At 36.1% G+C, this 23,793-nt stretch overlaps 1 protein-coding gene across 1 annotated transcript in view; it reads left to right on the forward strand.

Annotated features, from left to right (window-relative positions):
• Window positions 1–22,781, forward strand: part of ESYT2 (extended synaptotagmin-like protein 2) — a gene marked incomplete at both ends in the record, with an annotated part of 70,368 nt that extends 47,587 nt beyond the window's left edge. Inside the window, 14 exons of the mRNA XM_010014485.1 lie at window positions 703–823; window positions 1,419–1,595; window positions 2,048–2,130; window positions 3,471–3,519; window positions 4,172–4,261; window positions 4,797–4,892; window positions 12,131–12,193; window positions 14,166–14,240; window positions 16,069–16,155; window positions 16,902–17,051; window positions 18,004–18,392; window positions 20,614–20,712; window positions 21,316–21,447; window positions 22,676–22,781. Of these exons, the coding sequence (XP_010012787.1) occupies window positions 703–823; window positions 1,419–1,595; window positions 2,048–2,130; window positions 3,471–3,519; window positions 4,172–4,261; window positions 4,797–4,892; window positions 12,131–12,193; window positions 14,166–14,240; window positions 16,069–16,155; window positions 16,902–17,051; window positions 18,004–18,392; window positions 20,614–20,712; window positions 21,316–21,447; window positions 22,676–22,781 (1,717 nt within the window). The remainder of the gene's footprint in view (window positions 1–702; window positions 824–1,418; window positions 1,596–2,047; window positions 2,131–3,470; window positions 3,520–4,171; window positions 4,262–4,796; window positions 4,893–12,130; window positions 12,194–14,165; window positions 14,241–16,068; window positions 16,156–16,901; window positions 17,052–18,003; window positions 18,393–20,613; window positions 20,713–21,315; window positions 21,448–22,675) is intronic.
• Between the last annotated feature and the right edge of the window lie 1,012 nt (window positions 22,782–23,793).

Consider the following 23,793-nt stretch of genomic DNA (forward strand, 5'->3'; position numbering starts at 1 on the left):
TGGTCTGACAACACACTGATTTGTTGTCAGTTCAGACCCAAACTGGGTGAACTTGTACTTAAGGAAATCTTCTTATTTTCTGTATTTGTGAAGTGGTACGGGACTGGGTTTTTTTAAATGATTCATTACCAATGTGATTGTACTGCCACTCCCTTTTTACCAGAACAAAACCTGTTTTGCTTCCCCAGGCTATATTTTACTGGGCCATGACTATGACTTCTTTCTGTTTCTGTTTTAAATGACAGTCCGCCCAGCTGAAGAGGACAACTCGTTTCATAACAATATAGGAATGCTTTGCCAAACTTTCAGGGACAGTTAAATCATTATTGAAATACAAAAGCAGATTAACAGTTAACATCTGCTTGGTTATATGCAATTCAGGCAAGAAAACTTACGCAACAGCCTTTTACCCTGGATCGTTTTAAAAGGCAGGAGTGAGGGGGCAACTTGTGTGTGGCAAGGAAATGAGTTATATTAATCTCTGTGGTTTCCGCTATTCGGTGTCAGCTGCTTCCACCTGGTGGTTATTTTGGCAAGAATCCTTTATTTTAAAAAAAGTGTTTAAAAACCAGATGTGTCTTCTGTCCTCCCCGAAAGCAAGTATTTTCTCCTTTTAGGTTGTTAAGCATCAAAAGGAGTATACGAGTGTGACAAAATGTGTTTAATTCTCATGAAGTAACTGAGGATTATTTTCTCCAACAGTGGTTTGTCAGATACAATAATACTAGATATAATATCCAACTACCTGGTCCTTCCAAATAGAATTACAGTCCCCCTTGTCAGTGAAGTGCAGATTGCTCAGTTGCGGTTTCCTATGCCAAAGGTAAGCATGTTTCTGGTAATAATCTGGCTTCTACTTTTTTTTTTTCTGTAGTAGTAACTGTTAAAGATATGCACATCCATGTGAATTTCTAAATACAGTTATTGCAATAATACCAGATATTGTAAATCCAGTCACTTAAAATAATTCATTTAATTTATTAATAATTTCGATGGTGTTAATGTTTCATAATAACACCAGGATTTTTTTCTGTTTGTTTTAGTAGAATCTTAAACGTATTACTGAACTGTGTAGTCCAAAAATTAAGCAGCATATGTTTTATATTAACACTGCAACTTATTGTTACTGCTCTTCACTTGAAAGTTGTTACTATTTATTGCTACTCACTTCCAGTAACATGGCATTTCTTGATATAACTGGCATGTTTCTGATTTTCGATGACAGTTTTTCTTTTCAGGAGTCTCTTGAGTGCTAGGTTTACTGTATATATGGATCATGATTGATATCCCTCCATTTACAGTGTCTCCAAACTAAGTTTCATGTTAGCAAAATTACAATGGTAATTATAAAACACATATTACATAAATTGTGATGACATGGAAGCTTTCAGATTACTGCATAAACTCATCTTTTTCAGGGTGTTTTAAGGATACACTTTATTGAAGCTCAGGACCTGGAAGGGAAAGATACTTACCTAAAAGGGATTGTCAAAGGGAAGTCAGATCCTTACGGAATCATCCGTGTGGGTAACCAGATTTTCCAAAGCAAGGTCATCAAAGAAAATCTCAATCCAAAATGGAATGAAGTTTATGAGGTATAACCAAGAAAAATACCTTGTGCATTTAGTAAAGTTGTCTTCCAAAGTTTCTTTTGTTAAACAAGATATTCTGGGGACTCTCTTGAGGAGCTTCCTGATGTCTCCCTCTAAAAGCCCAAAGTTCTGTAACAAAACAGAAATTCTCCATTGATGCTTTTACATACACATATATGTATATTACATACATACATATATATTTTTTTATTCCCTCTAGACTAAGCATCAGTAATTCTGAAAAGCTGTCTAGTCTCTTAAAGCCAACATTAGCAAATAGCATCTGAATAGCTTTTTTACTTGCTCTACTGATGAAATTGCATTTTTTTAAGCATTTGCTTATTGATACATTTTAATACACAAAGGCACTGCAGTTCAACGTTTTACTGTTACTGTGCCATTAAACAAAGCTAGTTAGTTTTACCACTGACAAGGCCATCTTACTGTACTTGCAGGCCTTAGTATATGAACATCCAGGACAGGAGCTAGAGATTGAGCTCTTCGATGAAGATCCAGATAAAGATGACTTCCTGGGAAGGTAAATGTTCTGGAGACTATGTTCATAGGTATTGAAAACAGATATACTTTGACATAAGACTTTGTTTGTTTGTTTCTTTGCTTTGTTGTTTTTTTGGGTTTTTTTTTTTTTTTAATTGCAGTTGTAGTTCTGCTATATTACTGCATTTATAGATAAATTATCTTTTCAAAATTATGGTAGTAGGTAATTCTCTTCTTAATATATTTAAATATGTGAATATAAAAATGTGCTTTTGTGTGTATCTGCACATCTTTATGTTTACATTTATTTTCTAAATAGCGAAGGTAAGTATTGTAGGTACCCAGGAATAAAAAGAGTTTGTTTTTAGGAATTGTAGCCTATGTGCTTTAATAATTGTAAGCTAGCACTAAGTTTTAATTATTTTTTCAGGCAAAGTTAATACAGTTTTATCTTTTTCATCTTCATAGTTTTTCAAATGCCTGTCTAAAAGTTTATTTTTCTCTAAGAGCTGATCTTAACTATTTGATTGGAGAAATGATTTTGCTGTAATGCTTTTGCAAACATTACTCACTCTTAGACTCCATAGGCCTGCCTTTAGTGTTTACCCATAAACATTTCCGGGTTGTAGTCAGCTTCTTTCTCCAGTAATTTGTCACCTTTATTTCTTGCAGAGTTTTGGAGCTTCCCATTGTTGCTTTCCATACAGAGTAGAACTCTCTTATCTTTCCAGCTCCTTCTCTCTTAACAGGAGCAACAGTACCTACTTCTCTTCTCATTAAAATAAAGAAGTAGGTAGTACAAAGGCTTCTTTTCTTTGCACATCCCTAATCTTACACTGAAGTGGTGGTGGGGGGAAAGTAGTATAATGTACGTCAGTAATAGTAAAATAAAAAGCCATGACAGATGCTCATGCACTGGCATGCAGTTGTCTGTGCTCTTAAATTTTTAGCAGATTCTCTGGTACATTTTTAGCTTGTGTGAACTAGCACTCTGCCAGACAATGCCAAAGCATGAATTCGGTCATAGTGTATGTCCAGGGGCTATTTCCAGTGGGTAGTTTGGATATGTTCACTGTTTTGAGACTTTGGTCATACGTATGTGAGCCATATTATGTTAGCTGCCCTCATAGCTACAAGATGGACTCTAGTATAGGCATATTTTTTGTTATCCTGCACTCATCTTCGTTCAGCCATTTCATTCCCTATTTCTTTCTTAAGGGCTAAAAGAACAGTATTCTGCTCTTTTGATCTCAGTGGAAGCCTGGATACTCAGCAAGCACAGGGTGGGATTTGAGTTCTGCACTGGATTTTTAGCTTGACTAAAATACTGATTTTTTTTGTTTTCTTTTTTTGTTTTCTTTTTTTTTTTTTCCCCCCTAGTTTGATGATAGATTTAATTGAAGTTGAAAAGGAGCGTCTTCTAGATGAGGTAAGTGTTCAGTAAGTATTGGTTTAAAAAAAATTCATGTTATGTATTTATTCTTTTATTATTATTTTCCTCCTGGGGATGTGCATGAATAAGCTTAATGCTGTAGGACTAGATTCCCTGATGATCAGCACAGAGGTTTAAGGGATATCTGAACTGGTGAAATCTGAAGAATAACATTGCTCTTCTGTCTTGAGGTTTTAAGATTGCTAGTATGTAAACGCAAAAAGCAGTTATTTAGATATTTGGTAAGAACTTTTCCTTGCAGGAGAATAGTTAATTGCCTGGTTTAACAATTATTAGACTTAGCAGACTAATTTTTGTCATATATGTAGGAGCGATTATATAATAATGTTTTGCAGAGTTTCTATGTCTAGAACATCTTTATAGAACTTAAAGAATCCTCTTTATTTTAAAAATGCTTTTTACTACATAATACAGAGGTGTTGCTGGTTGTTTTTTTAATTCAGTGTTGTACTATTTAGTGTGAAATAGGATATTTTAGACAATGAATCAGATCTTTTCAGGTTATATAGACTTAAGCTCTACAAGATTTCTAGTAGATCTTAGTATTTTGAAATGTCCTGAAGAGCCAATTACAGTAATGTAATTGTTCAGTGTCAGATTATGTCACATTACTTTGCTTAACTTTTAGTGGTTTACTTTGGATGAAGTGTCAAGAGGAAAATTGCATTTGAAACTGGAATGGCTCACATTGATGCCAACTGCTGAAAACCTAGACAAGGTATTAAAGGAGCACGTTACTTTTATCCTAATCTTAATTTACGTGGGGTGGTTTTTCTTGCAGTTTCTTTTTTGTGTGTGTGTTTAAGTAGGTAAGTAATTTAATTCACTAGCTGTTGTGCATTTGGATAAACCTGTAACTTTCCTCCAAGCTGTTTGTTTTTAGAGATCTCATACCAGTCATAACTGTCATTGTACTCTTGTGGCATAGGATTTTAAAATGCTTTTGTCTTTTTCACTTAACGTTCATGGTTTGGCAGTATCAGCTATCATTTCACTAGCCTGGGATATAAAGCTGGATGTGATACTATATTCTGTTCAGTCTGAAAGAAAAAAAATTAGGAAATAGGGTGGAAACTTCCAGAAGAATGTGTTTGAAATAGCTATGTAAGTTCTGAAAACTTACTACTTGTGCTTCATAGTGTGTATTTATGAATGCTTGTGTTTTGGGAGGTGTTTTTAAAATATTTTTCAGGAATGGGACACAATAGTGTTATTTGTTTCTCAGAAAGGCTTACAGTATGTTTTTTGTTTAGGTGCTAACAAGCATTAGAGCTGATAGAGACCATGCCAATGATGGTCTTTCTTCTGCATTGCTTATTCTCTATTTGGACTCAGCAAGAAACCTGCCCGTAAGTTATATTCTAATGGATACCCTCTTGTCATGGGTATCTCTTGCGTTCTTCCAGCATGTCTGGCTTGGTAGTATGGCACACTGCTTTACTAACACACATTATGCCATGTTTTCTATACTTTCTCTTGTTTCAAAACGTGTAATGTAAGGTCCACATTTCTAGTAGTATAGTATTATAGATATATATTTAATAAAACATGACTCCTCAATCAGTGTGGGTTTTTTCTTTAAAGAATGCTCCTTTCCTGGACTTGAAAGGCTGCATATTTTTATTACACAATGTTTTCCATAAGTAGTATGGGATTAGCAGGAGGAATTTTAAGGAACTAACTGGGAAACGGCCCACTTTCTTGAGTTCAGGTAAACTTGCTTGCTTTGGTTTAGGTTATCTGTGGTAGATTTGAAGGTACTGAAGTTCTCATCACAAAATTAATACTCTGCAGTTGAAATTTCTGTCAGGTTATCATTTGGGATATTGTTTACTTGCTTGTGCAAAACATAAAATCAAAAAGATTAATGGTTCTGTCATAATATGCATTATACTGTAGGACTGTGAAATAGTTTGTCTGTGACAAGCAAGCGCTGCTGTTGTGTAGTTTACTTCAGGTTAGTAAAGTACGGTATCTGGTTGTTAATGACAGCAGTAATAAGGAAACCCTACCGTAAATAAATATGTCAAGCATAACAGTGCTGGTTTTTTCAGCATTGCTATTAGTCGAGAAATTCTGGAAGGCATGACTAAAATACCAATCAGAGGTTAAAGTTTTTAAGCCTCAGGTTTTTTTGCATGCATTTTGCAACTTTGTCCATTCATCTTAAATTTAAGTTAAAATGCTGCATAAAAACAGAGGGGTAACGAATAAAACCTTAGTAGCCTAAACACTTGACATCACTAACATGATTTCATGTTTCTTCTAGGGTGTATAGAGCAGTGTTTGGAAGTAGTATTTATAGGTTATTATTCCAGATGAGCTACATCTTTTTTAGCTTTTATAGAGTCCTGCATTATCTTTTTAACCTGACTGTATTGAATTCAGGGAAACTTTGTAATTTAGCAAAAAAAGCAGAATTACTCTAGTACAACAACGTAAACAGAAATAGAATAGAAATATGCTGTACTTAACATCAGTTTTGGAACACTGTAATACACAGGAAAAGTCCATCTGCTGTTTTGTGCACTAGATTAAATTGAACCCATTTCTTGTATTTTCTTTTTTGACTACTGGATTTTACTCAAACTGTTACAAGTTTAATATATTTGTTAAAATACACTAAACAGTTAAAAAGAATAAAGTTCTTTCATTCACAGTTTCAGGGTTTTTTTCCACATATCTGCTAGTCTATATTAGATTAGTTTCTTCAGCAAATACTCAGAGGCTTAGTCATAATTTTAGGGTTTTCCCTTCCTGTTTTAAACAAACACTCTGTAACATTGCCTCCCTCCTTCAGAAAGGTTAGGCTACAAGTCTGGAGTTCTACCTATTTTTGGGGACAATTTCAGTGTCTTAATCAGTGATTCTCATCAGTAGGTCTCTAAACTCTAGGGCACAGAAAAGGGAAGATCCTTGCACAAAGCTGACCAGTTAGGAGATTTAGGATCAGAATCCCAAATTTCTTAGCACTGTGTATTTTCTGTCTACAGTTGAGAAAAAGGATGGTCATAGTTTGGGGCCTGTTTAATTCCTTGTTTTTTCCCTTGCTGTACCAGCCCAGAAGAGCAGTTGCTGCAAATTACCCAGTTTTTAACTTAAAGTAATTTTCTTTCCAGAAATGTGTTATAAAGAATATGATAAAAAGTAACACTGAACCCTTGAAAATTCTATTTACAAGTTGACAACAATAAAATAACACAATAGTTAAATTCAAGTTGTACAAAACCAGATATAAAAAGGCTTCGTAGTTAGGTGGTGGTGGAGGGGGGAGTATCATGAGAAGACTTTTTTATGCTGGAGAACTGAAAAGATTCCTATAGATTCTAGAGAGACAATGTTTAGATAATGTCATGGACCTGGTAGACATACTGCAGTGAACTATAGCGAATGCAGCTTTTTAATGTCCATTTGATTCTAATATGGAACAACATTTACATGACTAAACATGGAAGTCTTTTGGCTTCTCATGTTGCATTCATATTTCCTGATAGGGGTTGTGTAGCGTAATAGCAAAATTAATTGCTCTTCTGGATTGCTTATATTTATGGGGAACAAAAAGTTCAAAGAGAATTGAGAGAATTAATAGCTTTGAAAACTTATCTGCAACTTTAATGTTACAGCTGAAATATTTTATAGATAAATAAGAGCTTTTTATTACCTTCCAGAATGGATTTCCTAGGTGAATGCTAACTGGTACATTTTAGAGCTTGTCATCAGCCTTGTTTTCTTTGAGTTATAGTGGGTAATCCACAGCACAGACATTTCTGTTACATAGATGCATCATAGTTGTGGGTTTTGGAGACACTGGGATGATTTACCTGAAGTTGATTTATGTTTCAAGGGAAATAGAAACAGTGTAGAAGGCTGGTCTCTAAATTTACCTACTTGGATCTGCCATATAAATCTGCACTACCATGAGTAAGGTTGGAAAGTGGGTTAATATATTTGAATAATAATAAAAAATAAAAATAAAAAAAAACCTTTTCATCATGCTGCATTACAGAAAGTCATTTAACAGATGAAACTATTTGTAATGACGAATATTTACTTACTTTTTGTTATTTGCTGTTTTCTCTGGAATCTTTTGACTGTTTTCCTTAACTTTTTTGTGTAGTAAAGCTGCTTATGCATTCATTCTGCCACAATCCCATCACTCTGCTTTCTCCTTCCATTTCCATCTTCCTAAGAGTATCTACGAGGGAAACTTTGGGTGTGGATACTTAAAAGAGAGGAGAGCATCGGGACTAGTCTTTTGTGAAAACACTACCTCACTCTATAGAGCACTATTTGTGAGTTCTCTGGTATTATTTGTATTGTACCTTTTATCTGCCAGAGTGTGGATTAGTGCTACTAAAGCCACTCACTCTAGTGGAATGAGAGCATGCAATTTGTTTTGCTGCATGGTTTCAACAAGTGTGCATTGTTTTTGTGCTATTTTTATTGCATTTTAAAGGCTACTTAAATTTCATTGATCAGCATATCATTGGGTAAGTAATTAACTTTTTATGATAAAAACCCAAGATAAGTTTGTTCAAAAGCTGATTCATTGAGAAGTAAAATGCATACTGTACTTGCACACTGTGTGCTGGTGAATTGTTGGCTTTTATTGCAAAGAAATTAAATATTACAACCAACATCCCTATAGTTTCTTTAAAAGGTGATGTACTCAATGTTTGTAAGAACTTGCAACCTCTCCACACTGGTTCAAGTATTGCTTTAAAAATGGGTGTAGTTCTTTGTGCTCCCCAAACTATAAATTCCCTTGTAAATTCTATTTCACTCCATGATGTTCCTTGTTTTGCAAATTTCCAAGCTCCTTTTCTTTTTTTCAAATTAGGCTCTAGTCGGGAAACTCCAGGCTAGGAAGAACTACGAATTAATATTTTTTGCTTGAATTAATGTTACAAGATTATTAGTACCTAATGAGCCTCTGAATATCTTACACTTAATTTGTTACCACAACCTTGGTATCTGAATAAGAATCTGTTCAGAATAAGAGTTCTTTTCCCAGAGAGACAAGGGTATGCTTTTGTAGACTGTGCAGATAAATTCATTGCTGGCTGGCTACTTCTGGCTTATATTATAAACCTTGATTTAAAAACACCTCCCTCCTGCCCTTCCCACATCCCTGCAAACCCCTTTTCTGTAGGCCATTCAGTTAGTTTTTGTGCAGAAGTTCATCTCCAAGTATCAAGAAAGTTATATCCATTACCAAATCTTGTTAAAATCAAGTGAATAAGAAACTCAGTTCGTAAGCTATGGTTCAGTTATCTTGGTATTAAAACTGATAAGTAGTTGCTGTTGCTTTTAGTTACAAAAATACTAGATACATTGTAAAAATTAAAAAATCAAAATGTTTGATAATGATAGCCCTGATTAATCTTGGCGTCTTTGCATTAGAACATGTGTTCTATGTGTAACAGCATCTCTTTAGACATTGGTCAGAAGTTTCCAAATCCCTGAAGCAATCTGTGAGTCAGTGGAACAGCAACCATTTTAAGATAGCCAGTTCTGGATTTCCTTCAACAGCGCAGTTGGCTGCCTTGTTCTGCACTTGTGTGGGTGCTAGTCTTGCAGCAAGCAAGAGGATGAGATTTATGGCTGGAGGCCAGGATAGAGAACTATAGTAGATCAGAGGTAATAACAGCTTCAGCAGTCGTAAAACTGCATCATCTTTTCAGGGCATCTTTAAACACAAGGCGTTATGCAAACATTCACACCAGCAAGTTCAGATATTTAATTAACATGTAATGGGAGTTACTTGGGGTGGGGAAGTGTTAAAAAAGGGACTTGCTTTATATAGGGAGAGGAAAATCCAATGCCCTGAGTGCTTTTACTAGACAGCTTTATTGACTGCTGAGAATCTAGATTTATGACATCTGATTTAGACATTTACCCGTCTAAATCTGAATTATCTGAAGTTAAGGAATATGAATAGTGTTCTTAGAATTTCCAAAAGTAACACTAGTTTTGTGATAGGTTATCATTAGTTCATGACAATCTTCCTTTCAATTTGGTTTCTGTATAACATAAAAATTACCCATATTTTAAATCGCCTTTCACAGATCAATGACAGTCTTCTGGTTATCAATTGAGGATGCATTCACAGTTTTAGGAACTTCTAAAGCCCCATTTTAACCCCAAGAAGGCAGTGAGTTAACAGAAGTAATGAGTTGTACTCTAAAGCATATAGAATTAGGATCTGGCTTAATAACAAAACAGCTTGTTAGTTGAGGTGTAATTTATGGGTTTGTGATTAGGATTTACTGCAAATGTCACTGGCTGTTAGGGGATGCTAGCCTGAAATATGATTTATTCCACTGTGTCAGTTATCAGTATAGTTCTTGGATACCCATTCCCTTTTTCCCATAACTGCACAGACACTCAGAACCATAGCAAGACAATTTTTTCTTACCCAAGGCAAGACCTTTTCTTGGCTTTTTATATTGAATACTCCCTTTTATTCTCCTAGCCTCCTCCTACCCAACCTTTCGGCCACCATCCTCATGGACCTGCAGCTCCTTCCCTTGAAACCTAAAGTCTGGCTTAAACAGTATTTGCCCCAGCTGACGTCCTTCTTGGCCTATCCTTGCTATGATTCCAGAGGAACTGAGGCATGTTCAATATCCAGGAATCACTGGTTGCCTGCCTTTATAATTGACCACATAAGTTTGAGTTTGACTTTTAAAATTCTTTGAAATAATATTATAGATGCAAAAAAGATGTGTACTGGATATGCAGGTATAAATATGAAAAAGATGGCCAGTAAGTTGAGGACCAGTTTAGGATTCGAAACTATCTATATAAATTGCAGACACAATCTGAAAAAATGAGGTACTTTTCCATAGAGGACAGTTCCTGCACCCAAGTAAACATCGGATGGAAACAGTTGTCTGATGGACAGCCCTACAGAAATAGAACTGTAGTAGTGCTCTATCATATTGCTATGAAAGACAAACACAACACTGATAGATATGAGAGAGGAATGTAGCCTCTAAGATGTATGGACTAATGTTTCTGTTCTACTTAGCCATTACTATGGTCCTGGTTTTGGCTGCAGCAATTTAAGGAGGACAGCAGTGATGATAATGAGAAAGCCAGTAAATGTGACTAGCAGAGGAAGAGAGTTTTGCCTTAAGAAGTAAAGGTAGGAATGGAAATGATACAAGGCTGCTGTAACCAAAATGACTTTTTCATGTTGGTCAGAAAACAGGAAACAGTGCTTAAGCTCCAGCAAGGAACATACCTGTTGGGCATTAAAAAAAATTCTGATGAAAGGGTGGTTAAGCATTAGGGTTGATATGGCTTAGGGATATGGTGCAGTCTTCATCTTTGAATGTCTTTAAGTACAGTAGTAAGTCCCTAACATATCAGATAAATAGCTGCGGAAGATTCCTTAATTTTATTTTAATAAAAATAGCGATTAAAAAAAAAGTCACAAAACCAGCCAAACCTTATTTTGGGTTTTCTCCAATTTCATCACATTGTATGTTCTAAAGCTGAATGCCAGGAATCTCATAATATATATTGGCTAATGTAAATAAGAATACCTGCATAAAGGTTAAACCTCTCTTAAATTTTTGTCAATTTTGAAATTGAATTTCAGGAAGGCATTTCTTTTGGCAGAGCATTAGTAATACCAGTTCCTGTTCATAAATCAGCATGTTTAAAAAGGCCATTATACAATCTTTTTATTTCTGCATACTACAGCTTTTAAAGCAGAATTGTCCCTTGAAACAAAAGTTTGTGCTTAAAGAAAAAGCCAGCCATAAGTTTACTAACTTGAAGTCTGTTTTATTTCGAATTTGTATTTCCTGAAATTATTTCGTATGAGTTGAATGCAAATTTTCTGTAATATTTTTGTACTTTACATGTGGCACTTGAAGAACAATATTCTTAAAATGAAATTTTAAAATCTGCTTAATTAATGGAAAGTAGGCAGAGGTTTTGTCCTGCTTAATCAGTTCAAATTCCTGTTGTTAGTGTATTTGCATGTCTTCATTCAACTGAATAAATTAGTAGACCTTCATTCTAGTTAGCATGCAGCATTTGTATCGTTCATCTGCGGAAGAGGCTCAGATGACTTTGACTTTTATAATGATCTAAGTACTATTGATACTTACAGTGTTGTAATTTCTCCTATAAAAGGCCTCCTTCACACAATTCTTGATTTATCATCAGAGAAGCTTCTGTGCTGTGAAAATATACTTACCAACATTTAAAAATGGTTCATTCAGAAGGCAGGTTTTATTGTATGCTTTATGTCCAACAGACTATCTTGTAAAAAAACCTGGTAAGGGAAACGTAAGTGGACTGAAAGTGAGTATATTAGTTTTTTAAAGCAGAATACAAACATTCAGAGGGCAAGAGGGGGAAAAAAAAAGTTTCAACAGATCTTTTATTTATTTTTTTTCCCCACCCTGTTGTTGTGGTTCCTTCATTGTTCTGTTTGCAAGATTTTTGGGGTTCTTTTTTCCCCCTGCTTTGTCCTATGTTGTCATGTCATAATTAATTAACCGAGTGAAATTGCTTCATTGCATGACTTATTAACCCTTCCTGTGTTCATTCTCTCCTGACTTAAAAGCATAATCCATTAGAATTTAACCCTGATGGCTTGAAGAAGTCTGCTGTTCAGAAAGCCCTAAAGGTAAAACTAATATAGTTGTCCATTTAAGGTCACAAATTTAACTGGAAAAGCACAAATGCCTGCAACACTTCTCTGAAACAGTGGATGGAATTTCTGTTGCCAGAGATATATTTAGAGCAATTCCATTTTACTTAAATTTGGTTTGAAAAGTGGTCAAGGCATTGGTAAAATACTGTGGTCTGTGGTAATTGGAATTTTAAATCAGTTGAGTGGAGTATGGGCTGCTTTAGAAGACTGGGGTAAAAATGTAGCCATGAGAGCTAATTTGAAGTAGTAACTAAAGAACAAAGCCGACATGAAAGCTAAGACATCTTTTATATACTGAGTTGGTCAACTCTGAATGACTGAACAATAAAATCAGTCTCTGACATGTTTTGTAGTCTTGTTTCTGCAAGATCTTTCTGGAAGGCTTTACATCTTTTATATAAATACTAAATAAATTTAGCCCAGCTTTTTCATACAGAAAACGTAGAGTTGAGAGGCAAACTTGGAATGCATAAGCCAAGTTCTCAGCTGAGGGAACTTGGACAAGAGACAGTCTCTAATAGTCTGTCAACAGCAAATCTGTAAGTAGCAGGTATTAGAGATGCGTTATATGTATGTGTACATATTGCTACCTATTTAGCATGAATTGAAATTATTTATATTTACATATCAACATAAGCAACAAGGTCTTTTGGTCAACCTGTATTTTCATCGTTTTACGAAGAAAAGGGAGTTTCAGGCCCCTTTATGGACAAAAGAAAAATGAAACCTATGTCACCCATCATTTTTAAACACAATCAGTTGGAGTGTAATCTGACTTTCTGTTCCTTAAGCCTTTGTATTCTGTTGTTTTTGATGAGAGCTATCCACAGTTAGAAATCATGATAAAAAGAAATGCGGCATTCATCCAAGAAAGGAGTGCTTTCTTAAAAGCTTTTTTCCTAAAGGAAAGTATGGTTATAGGCAGCGTGTCACTTTAAAGTCAAGTAATATTAGTGGAAGTACGATGGTCCAAAGTGTAAGTTCAGATCAAAAAATATCTAAATATGCACATTCTTAATTTAAAAATATAAAATATTTGAATGACTTGGTTGTAATTGTGACCTTACATGCATTAAGTAGATTTTAACTAACTCTGTTTACATACCTGACCTGTACAATTTCCTACATGGTAGAATTCAAAGTATATTGTTAACCATGTATACTGTATTTTCAAAGCTTTTAAAACTTCATTAACACCTGCTTGAGATGATTAACTTTCATGTCTAACTTTTCTTTCTGAGTTAAATTTTTGTTAGGTTAATTTAAAATCTGTGAAAGAAACATGTAGTCGGGAATGTTCCTTTGTGTACATAATTTGTTTCTAAAATGATGTTTATTTTCACAGTCTGATGTAATGCTATACAGCTGGTGAGCAAGGCTCAGATATGGCAGGTGGTTGATTCTCTAATAAAGGGTATTTGGTAAACTGTAGAAATATACATCAGGTACATTATAGTGCATCTTCTCAAACTGAAAAGAGGAGAATATCAATGTTCTGATACTACATCCAGTTTAATAATGTTACTGCAATGTAACTAAAGCTTCCTGAGATTGTGCTTTCTCCATTATCTCCCATCTGCATGCAGTATTCATTTTGCAATTTTAACTGTGCTTCATTAGCTTTGGGGATTGTAATGCTCATTAAAGGGTAAGAATTTGCACATTCCCAATTTAATTCAAAGCAAATGGAAAGGAGTCTAAACCTCCTGCTTATTTGTACCATTTTGCTTCAGCATATTTAGGGTAATTGGGTGCCTTCATGCTGATGTATTCACCAGTTGCTAGCTAGTCTGCCCTTCAAGCCTGTTGAATAAAATGCTGAGAATGATAGATAAGCATATGGTAAAATGCATAGTTTGTAATTTTAAGATGCAAATACTTAAGTTTCAGAGGAGAAAGATTTTGCTTTATTCTGAAGGCAAAGCTTTTGCTTTTTCTCTATCAGTCAGGAAAGAAAATGAACAGCAATCCCAACCCACTTGTTTTGCTGTCAGTTGGACACAAGGCACAGGAAAGTAAGGTAAGTTCCTACTCCTTATACTTGGCTCTGTGTCTTGGCATTGGCTATGAAGCCATTGAGCATATGCACTGCATTAAGAGTTCCCAGCAGAACTGAAATTGCCAACAAGAATCCAAGGATTGAATGGGTGCTTGCTCAATTTAAACTGTCTGTGAATAGATATAGGACTTTTAACTATTTTTAGATATCCTTCCACAGTAGGTTGTGATCTGCAACTGGGATTCCTACATTAGTGTTTATATAAATAACAGTGTGGGCAAAAAATAGGCTTCAAAATACTTACCAAGATTTGAAAATTTACAGAATCAGAGAGTTAGAGAAATGCCCGGGTCAAAAAGGGCCACTGAAGATCATCTGCACAAACCTTCTGCTTAATGTAGGCAAAGTGCTGTTAGGTCTCAGGAGCTTGTAAGTTTAGCCTCTGTTATCTCTGCTGCTTTTTCTGCTTTGAGGTATGGAGCAGTTCTGTGCTTTGAAAAGGGAGTCCTCTAGCATTCCTGAGCTCCTTTGCCCTCCAAGGTAGACACTCATAGAATCCCTTCCAACAGTTCCTAGGGCAAGTTGAAATCTGCTTTTCTGAAGTCTGGGGCTTTTATTCTGCTATTTGTTTTCCTCATGCCCCTTAGGATTTTAAGCTTTGTAATCTTAAGGTCATTGTAGCTGAGGCTGCTGTTGACAGTCGTATCTGCAAACCAGCATTCCTCATGTTTTAGTAGTAGATTCAGGAGAACACCATAGTCAACACGTCCAATGACTGAGAACAACGGTAACACAACAGTGGATGTTTTCCTAGCACAAAATATTAAGTTGATTGTGCGCTACTCTGCTGCTTTCCTAGAAAGCGTGAGAGTAGTTAAATCTCTTGGTGAGAATCTGGTTCTGCAGACCTGAGACAGCCTTGAGTTGTCTGAAGAAGGTGTCATACATCTCTTGTTCTTAATCAGGGTTCTGTAAACAAACGCCTGTCATGAGGACACGGTGATCCCTCTGATTCTGACCCAAGGCATTCAACATACCTGCTGTCTTGTTCATAACTAACCTCTGTGCATTCAAACAGCTCTCTAAAATAGCAAAGGAGAAGTGATACCTAAATAGGTAGATATATGCAATAAGGGTGAGGTTTGTTCGCTTTGGGTTTGTTTGTTTTTTTTTTTTTTTAAATAAAAGTATCAGTGAGCCAAAAGGACATCTAATTTGGCTTCTTCATGCCCTGTCAAGAGTTGTCACAAAGCATAAACCAGATCTTATATGCAGTCTTAATTTTGAAACCTATTAGAGAATGGAGATAGAAATACAAGTCCTCCAAGTTCCTGGAGATAGTTTTTTTTTTCTTATGAGCACTCTTTTCCACCCCCTCTCCAGCCCTCCTTGCCTCCTCCCCCATTAATGGGTTGCTGAAAGTAGTGAGATTTGACAGTGAAATTTTCCACATGGTTACATGGAGATTAGAAAGGAAAATACTCTTCTCTAGGAGTTTTACTGAGTTAGTTCAGCCCTTATATAGAAGCATGAGATGAGAGAGAATGTGCTAGTCTGAAGATCTTGTATTTGTTCATAGACTAGTGTGAAGTAGAGTTTCTTCAGTGGGACTTTTACTTTACATGCAGCAACTTTAATGCAAAACATATTCTCTTACATGTCCTCTGTATAAATTTATATGTGATACTATATACGTCTTGAGTAGATCCCACTTGGCCTTTGTTGAAATATGTCAGGTTTCAGACATAAATTTTGCAAAGCCAAAATGAAAAATGTACTCAACTTCTGACACTCCTTTATTAGACAGAAACATTTTATAATCTGAATGCTTCGTGTTCTCTAACTTTAGATTCGATACAAGACCAATGAACCAGTATGGGAGGAAAACTTTACTTTCTTTGTACACAATCCCAAAAGACAAGATCTCGAAGTTGAGGTATGTTGTCTCACTCTCTTAAGATGCCTTTCTTTTCTAAGACATCGTAGTAGTAATGCTCAGGCATTGTAGGCTGTTATCAGATGAGACTGAATATATTGTGAACACCCTTAAAATTAAAGTGTTCTTCAAGACCAAGCTGTAAAATATCTATTTGCATTTACTACTAAAACTAAGAAAGACTATAACCAATCACTCACCAAAACGTAGTTGATGGTTGTCTTACTTAAAAAAAAATAATAGAAAAAAGTAAATTTTGATACCCGTTTCTAACTAGTAGTCTTAACTGCTAGTAGAAATTGCTGTTATGTGTGGCTAATTGGTTTCCTCTCATCCCAAGGAAGTCTTTGCTTTATCCAAATACTGCATCCTGTTACACTGCTGACATGTAACTTAGAGTGAAGTGGAAGTGATGACTCTCCTCATTACTCATCCTCTAACAATTCAGGGAATTTATTTTTGCACAGACTGTTTGGAAACCATGTAATTATTTTGATCCAGGGTCAGGTAGATGTAGGTGTGATGGTTAGTTTTCTCTCTTTTGCTGTAGAAAAGAATGAAGAAACTAGGCATTGAGTATATTTACTTCTTCAAAGTAATCTTATGATCAGGGAAATTTGGTTTAAGAACAAACTGCATTTGATAATGTTTGGATTTTTTGTTTTTAAATAAAACTGTAATTTCTTTTTCTCTGAATTCTTAAAAAGCCGATGATACAAAATGACTTAGCTTCTGTGTTTCTTCAGGTGAGGGACGAACAGCACCAGTGTTCTTTGGGGAACTTCAAACTGCCTCTAAGCCAGTTGCTAGAGAGTGAAGATTTAACTATGCATCAGCGGTTCCACCTGAGCAACTCTGGTCCAAACAGCACTATAAACATGAAGATTGCACTCAGGGTACTCTAAAATTTTCCCATTGTAAAAATCTGAGACCATATTTAAAACTACTGTGGCTTCTAGTCTTCTAGCTTTATGAAGAAGATACTGCATTCCCTTGGGTGTCACAGTGCCAAGTGTCCTTACTTGTGGCAGTGCTATCAAATACACAAAGATAACCTCTAGTTTAAATATATTCTATGTCAAAACCAGGAAAAGCTCCAAACGAAACAGTAACTAGCTATGTTAAGACTGAGTTTTCCCATGGGTTTAGGTTTGGATATCACGTTTGGAATCTGAATTCCTTCAAGTCTCTTATGCTCAGCAGGCTATAGATCAATGAAATCACCTTTGTCTTATAGATATGGAACTGACATCATGTTGGCTTAGAAAAATAAAGTTTATAGGGAAAAGAAGAATCTTTGTAGTACTAGAAAAATTCAGACCATCTTTCAAGCACATTGGAGTTATGAAGACAAACACTGTCAAACTTCTGTTAACCTCTGTTATTTGTTCTTTTCTAAAGCACTTTCTTGCTTACCTGTAATTGATAAATGAAAGTAAAGAAAATGAGTAAGAAGAACTTGTGAGGTAGGTTTAAATTTCAAAAGATAATAAGAAAAAAATTCTAGAATAGCTTTCTACATGGCCAGAACTGCAAAGTAAATAGCACTTGCAGCAGAAGTGTGTAGCATATGGGAAGGGAATAATGAGGAGAATAATTCTGAATGAATGGAGAATTTCACATTGGTTTATAGTTACTGCAGTTGCTACAAAGAAAATGAATCTGTGTTTTGCTATGCAAAAGGTTTCCTGTTGTAGAGTGAATGAGTGTAAGTATGAATATTTTTGGTCCTACTTTAGTGTCCAAGCTTCACAACTTGTCACCAACCAGTACTCTTGTAGAAACAAATCTGTTCCTGTTTTTTATACTAGAAAATAGTAACATTGTGTGTATTTTTACTGTATCTAGGTCCTTTCTCTTGAAAAACAAGCAAGATCTCCAGATCATCAACACTCAGCTCAAGTAAAAAGGCCGTCTCTTTCCAAAGATGCAAGAAAATCATCTTTTAAGCCTCAGGTTCCTGTCTCACCACCATCTGATTCAAACAAACCTGTTCCAGCTTCCCCAGTGACTGATAGTGATAAAAAGACTGATACAGCTGAAAAAAGTCAGCCTCCCAATGCCAGCCCTCAGTGGCCAACAGATCTCAGCCGAAGTTCCTCCAGTCTTCATGCCTCTAACTTCTCTTACTCTCCCAGCCACCTCTCGGTCAAAGAACCCACTCCTAGCATAGCCTCAGACATATCTCTGCCTATCGCCACACAGGAGCTACGGCAAAGGCTACGACAGCTTGAAAAGTATGGCGTTAATTACTTGGTTTTGCAATACATCTAAACTGATTTGTAAAGAATATTGTCAGTGCAGCCAGAATGCTTAGTTTGCATTTCAGTGATATTTTTCACTGTTGCAGTTTGAGCAGGGTATTTGAAAATCAGTCATAGTGATATTCTGCTTCCTCCTAATACCTCAGTTAGATTCTGCACTTGGATGTCATACTTCCATTGCACTGATCTGCAAGATAACGTCCACCTTGTTCTGAAAGATACACCGTCTAGTGCTAAAAAGAATGGGATGGCAAAAGGGAAGGATATTTTTCGATAAAACATTAACCACTTTCATGGCAATAGTTGCCTGTTTCTCCACTGAATCCTATTAGCATTAATATTAAGCCAATTAAGCTGAATATAGGTAGTCTTTTTAAATTACTTAGAGGGATAGTTGGCTATAAGGAATATTAAATGAATAGTCAGTTACTACTCAATTAATGAGGATTGCTGCAGCTGTGCGTTCCTAAATTGTCTATTTTTTTTTTACTTCCCTCAACAGGCAGCTATACTTACCAGTAAAGATAGCTGAGCAGCCATTCTGCTCTAAATAGGGGAATGGAAAACATTAATTCATGTAGCTTCTCTGTGAATCGAAATAGAAGGATTTTAGTTTTTATTTGTAAGGGATTGAACAGATTCCTCCTTTTTCTCTACCAGAGTTCATAGAATCAATACAGTAATACAGTTTGGAATGAACCTCTGGAGGTCACTCAGCTCCCTGCTCAAAACAAATCCCACTTCCGAGTTAGATCAGGTCTCTTGGACCTTGTCCAAACAAGTTTTGTGTCTCTCCAAGGATGGAGATTCTGTAAAATTTCTCAGCAATTACAGTGCTTAACAACTCCACTGTGAAAATGTTTTTCCTTGTTTCCAATTGGAATTTATCTTGCTGCAACTTGACTGTGGCCTCTTGTTATTTACTGTACACAGCCATGAGCAGTCTGACTCAGCCTTCTCTATGTCTGAAGTAGTGAAAGACTGCAATTGAATCTGCCGTTGGCTGTCTCTGCAGTTTGTACAAACCCATTTCCTTCACCATCTGCTTATGTGTTTCAGTCCCTCATTTATCTTTATGGTGGTCTTCTGTCTAGTCTTCAGTTTGTCAGTCTCTCTTCTGGCACAAAACAGAGTTAGACTTAGTTAATTATGCTAAATTTTAAAATACTACTCCATATTTAATACACAAATTTCATACTTTCTCCTCTGATAACAGTGCTAAAGTTATGGCCAAGGAGGTCCTTTATTGCAGGCCCCATGGTGCTTGATTTTTATTTTTATTTTATTTAACTAAGAAAGTACTGAACTGAAATGCTTCACTCGCTTCACTCTAGTTTTTAACATGAATTACGTGGGAATTTTAATGGAGCAATCACTTTGTAGTAGCTATTCACAAGAGAGGCACACCTCTCCCTTGCAGTTAAGATACTCTTCAGGAGGTTGAGAAATGCCAAGCATGTCACAGACAGTCCTGCGTGAAACAGAAAATACTCATAGTCAGTTTACACAAACTAAAATAAGCATTTCATAGAGATGAGGGAACTCTGCAAGTATTGGCCATTCTTTCAAACGGAAATTCTTACACATGGTGCTTGCTTTTATAATTGTATTTGTATGCATAAATAGATTCTAATCTTATTTTCAATGTGGTATGAGCTACATAAAAGTAAAATTTCTGTGTTTATACTGTGATTTGAACTTTTTGAGAAAGTAAATGGGTTTAAGTATCACTATTTTAATCCCAAAATATCTATATTTCTATGTCAGAGAATTCAGAAAAGAATGAGCTGGTCTTCTAATTGTTTCCCAGCCAGCTGTAGGCAAGTTTTCTTTGTAGTTTACACCATTATTCTTTCCAATTTCCTAGATATTGTTTTAATGTTTATTTTAGAGTAAGCAAGTTCTTTGTTGATAACAGTTTTCAAAGTACTGAAGAGCAGCTGACCTCTAACCTGACAAGAATACCTAGCTTGTTTTGGGGAGCAGAGCTGCTGGACAAGGAATTGAAGTACATGAAACTGACAAAGATATACTCACATGCTAATGTGTGCTCTCTTCTTTCAAGCTGGTCTAGTGAAAAGTTAAATGCATAATACATGATTTCTAGAAAAACTACTGCGCATTTATTTCAGTTAGGTCTTACTTTAAATATGCATTTTAAAAACTAACTGTAATGTTCTACTATTTCCTGCAGTGGAACAACTCTGGGGCAGTCTCCATTAGGACAGATTCAGCTAACAATTCGTCATAGTTCACAGAGAAACAAACTGATTGTGGTAGTGCATTCCTGCAGGTGAGCATAGAATACCAATTTTCTTTTTTTTTGCATATCTCTCTGTAAACTTTGCTGTATCTTGACTTATCTTCTTAAATTGGTTGTCTGGAAGATCTTTGTTATGTTTAAAATAAGATACTGATTGTAATTGTGTGTAAATACAAAACTGTACAGAACTATACTCAGAATCAATGAAACCTTTGTGAAGATTTTGCTGTGATTTTGTATTTATTATGTTTCTGTCAGATTTTAAATTAAAATGGCATGTAGATTTTTATCAGCAGTGTCTGAAAGCTACCTCTAAGAGACTGAATTTTTCATGGCATGACAAAAATGCATGATTTTTGGAAAGCCATATCTAAACTTACAGTTAGAATTAAGAAACACTGTATTCGCACCTCTGCTGTTTGTTCACTATTTATCTGATCTTGTACAAGTCACTGCTTGGCACTTTTTTCCCACTGCTGTTATCTGTGAGCTGTATCCTGCACATAATACTTTGTGCAGGATATCCCACAACTGATTCATGTACTAAATTAAGCAATAGTACTGTAGACACTTCTATTCAGCAATGTCTCATTTATTTTCTAAGTGTTTTTCCTTGTTTTTCACTGATCACAGAAATCTAATAGCGTTTTCAGAAGAAGGATCCGACCCATATGTACGAATGTATTTACTGCCTGATAAGAGACGATCAGGAAGAAGAAAAACCCATGTATCAAAGAAGACATTAAACCCAGTGTTTGATCAAATGTATGTTCTAAACCATGCGTAGTAGTTTTATATCATGTAATTAGAAAGCTGTCAAATTAACGTTTCTCAGCTTATCTGAATGGATGAGCTGTTGAAACTCCTAGTTGTCACCACCAGATTTGATCATACCTTCCTCTTCTGGTGTAGTAGCTCTTCCTATCCTTCTGTTCCCTATTATCACTACAGCTTTTCTTGCTCTCTTACCAGCCACTTCTCTCTTCTTTTCTGCCTTATCCTATGACAGTTAAATCCCCTTTGTGCTGGTAGCTAAGAAGCAGTGTGTACTCTTCTGGCAGACAGTCAGAACTTGAGTGCCTTTTAGCTGGCCAATGCTGTTGGCACCCCTTCCTGCCAGGAAGCATGTCAGTTCTGACTGGCTGATTGCCTGGATCATAGATGCTGCCTTCTCGGTGTGACTGGCCAGCCACTGTCCTTGCATGATCAAGTTTTTCAGTCAGTCTACTTGGAGCACTTCTCAGCAACCAGGAGAGTCAAGAAATTTCCTCATAGCTTATATGCTGGCTCATAGGTTGAAAGTTGTGCAAGCTAGTGCAACATTCTATTGCGCAAAAATCCTTATCATTGCACTCAGTTTTCTGATGATAGTTTCCCTCACAGTGTGCCCCTTATTCCCTCACCCATCACTATTCAATAAAGACAACATTTCTCTACAGACAGAAAGTTAATTTGGAGAAAACAACATGTCGGTCTATTCAGTCCAAAGGAAATCTGTAAATCATTAGTTCGATGCTCTGGTAGGTTTTCCTGGTAGTGCAGCTCTCTCCTAGTAAATCCAAGAAATAGATTTGTTTTACTGTGCCTTTCCAAGTAAAATGTATTGCAAAGCAATAAAGCTGTTTAAGAACTGTAGTGACAAATAGATAGAGGTTGTGAGGTTGCTGTTACTATAGCAGGATTCCTCATTCTTTTCTCTGTAGAGTGAGTGGTTAACTGTTCTCTTGTTTTGTTTATGTGTTTTGTTTTGTTTTACCAGTAGCTTCTAGAGACCAAAGGTAGCAGAAGTCTCAAACATTTGATGTTGATATTGATCATAGTATCAAAAAAATTTTTAGGCTGAACTGTGGGACTTTTTTCTCCATTTATCTCAGATCTCACTTTTTGTTTGGGGAGGGGGTGCTTTGGTTATTATTTGAATTGTTTAGCTGTAGGAACTGAACTTGCACTTCAGGTACAAGATTCTCTCTAAAGGATCACCCTTGCCTGTCAGATTTGATTTCAGCGTTTCCTTGCCTGAAGTACAGAGAAGAACGCTAGATGTAGCAGTGAAGAACAGTGGTGGTTTCTTGTCCAAAGATAAAGGGCTGCTTGGCAAAGTAAGTGACAAGCATGTTATTATATAAGACTAAAATCCTCATGTGATATGAGTTTGTTAGTGTTGACTGAAGCACCTGATTCAGGTATGAAGCTTTTAAAAGAACTATACATGGCTTAGATATCAAGCTCCAGTAAGGGAAGGAACAAACTGCAGAGACAGACGTAAAGAGACGAGGCAGTTAATCTCTGCTAGAGAATGGTAAGTTCTGAGGCTCACAATAACAAAAGAAACTTGCATGTCAGGCTTATTAATCATACAGTCAGAGAAAGAAAATAACCAGTAGAGAACAGATGGTATCTCAGAAAATGTTTAGACGAAACTGGAAAGACAAGCAAAAGTACTTAGAGAAATGCACAGAACAAATGTATGTTTAGTAATTAAAATTCCAGGTTGTGAAATCCATAAGAGAGAACTGCTACTGGAGATGTTCCCAATGGCAAAACCAGCTTTTGTGTTTACAACTTTACTGTTCTGCATCACTCATTAAATCACTCTTATTTCCTACACGTCATTTGGAGCATGTAAAAAGGAACAGTAAATTCTACACCCTTGCAAGTGGCTGTATTTGAGCTCTGTAAAAAGCACGAGAGAGATCAGAATCACGATCAGTTCATGGTGAATCATGTTGTTCTTAAGTTTCGTGTTCTACTAGGAAGGCTATGAGCATAAATACATCAGCTGATTGCCACTGCCAAGAAATGCCATGTTCAGAATTTAAGCCTGTGAGGTGCTTTGGGACCATATCACTAAAAGGTATAGATGTCCATAATATTTGAGAAGTCATGGCAGTCAGGTGAAGTTCCAGACGACTGGAAGAAGGGGAAATATAAACCCCATTTTCAAGAAGGGGAAGGTGGAAGACCCAGGAAACTACAGACCAGTCAGTCTCACCTCTGTGCCCGGCAAAATCTTGGAGCAGATTCTCCTGGAAAGAATGCTGAGGCACATGAAAAACAACGAGGTGGTTGGTGACAGCCAGCATGGTTTCACTAAGGGGAAATCCTGCCTGG

Source organism: Nestor notabilis, unplaced genomic scaffold (genome assembly GCF_000696875.1).
Source record: "Nestor notabilis isolate BGI_N333 unplaced genomic scaffold, ASM69687v1 scaffold28035, whole genome shotgun sequence".
In the NCBI taxonomy this organism is placed as follows: domain Eukaryota; kingdom Metazoa; phylum Chordata; class Aves; order Psittaciformes; family Psittacidae; genus Nestor; species Nestor notabilis.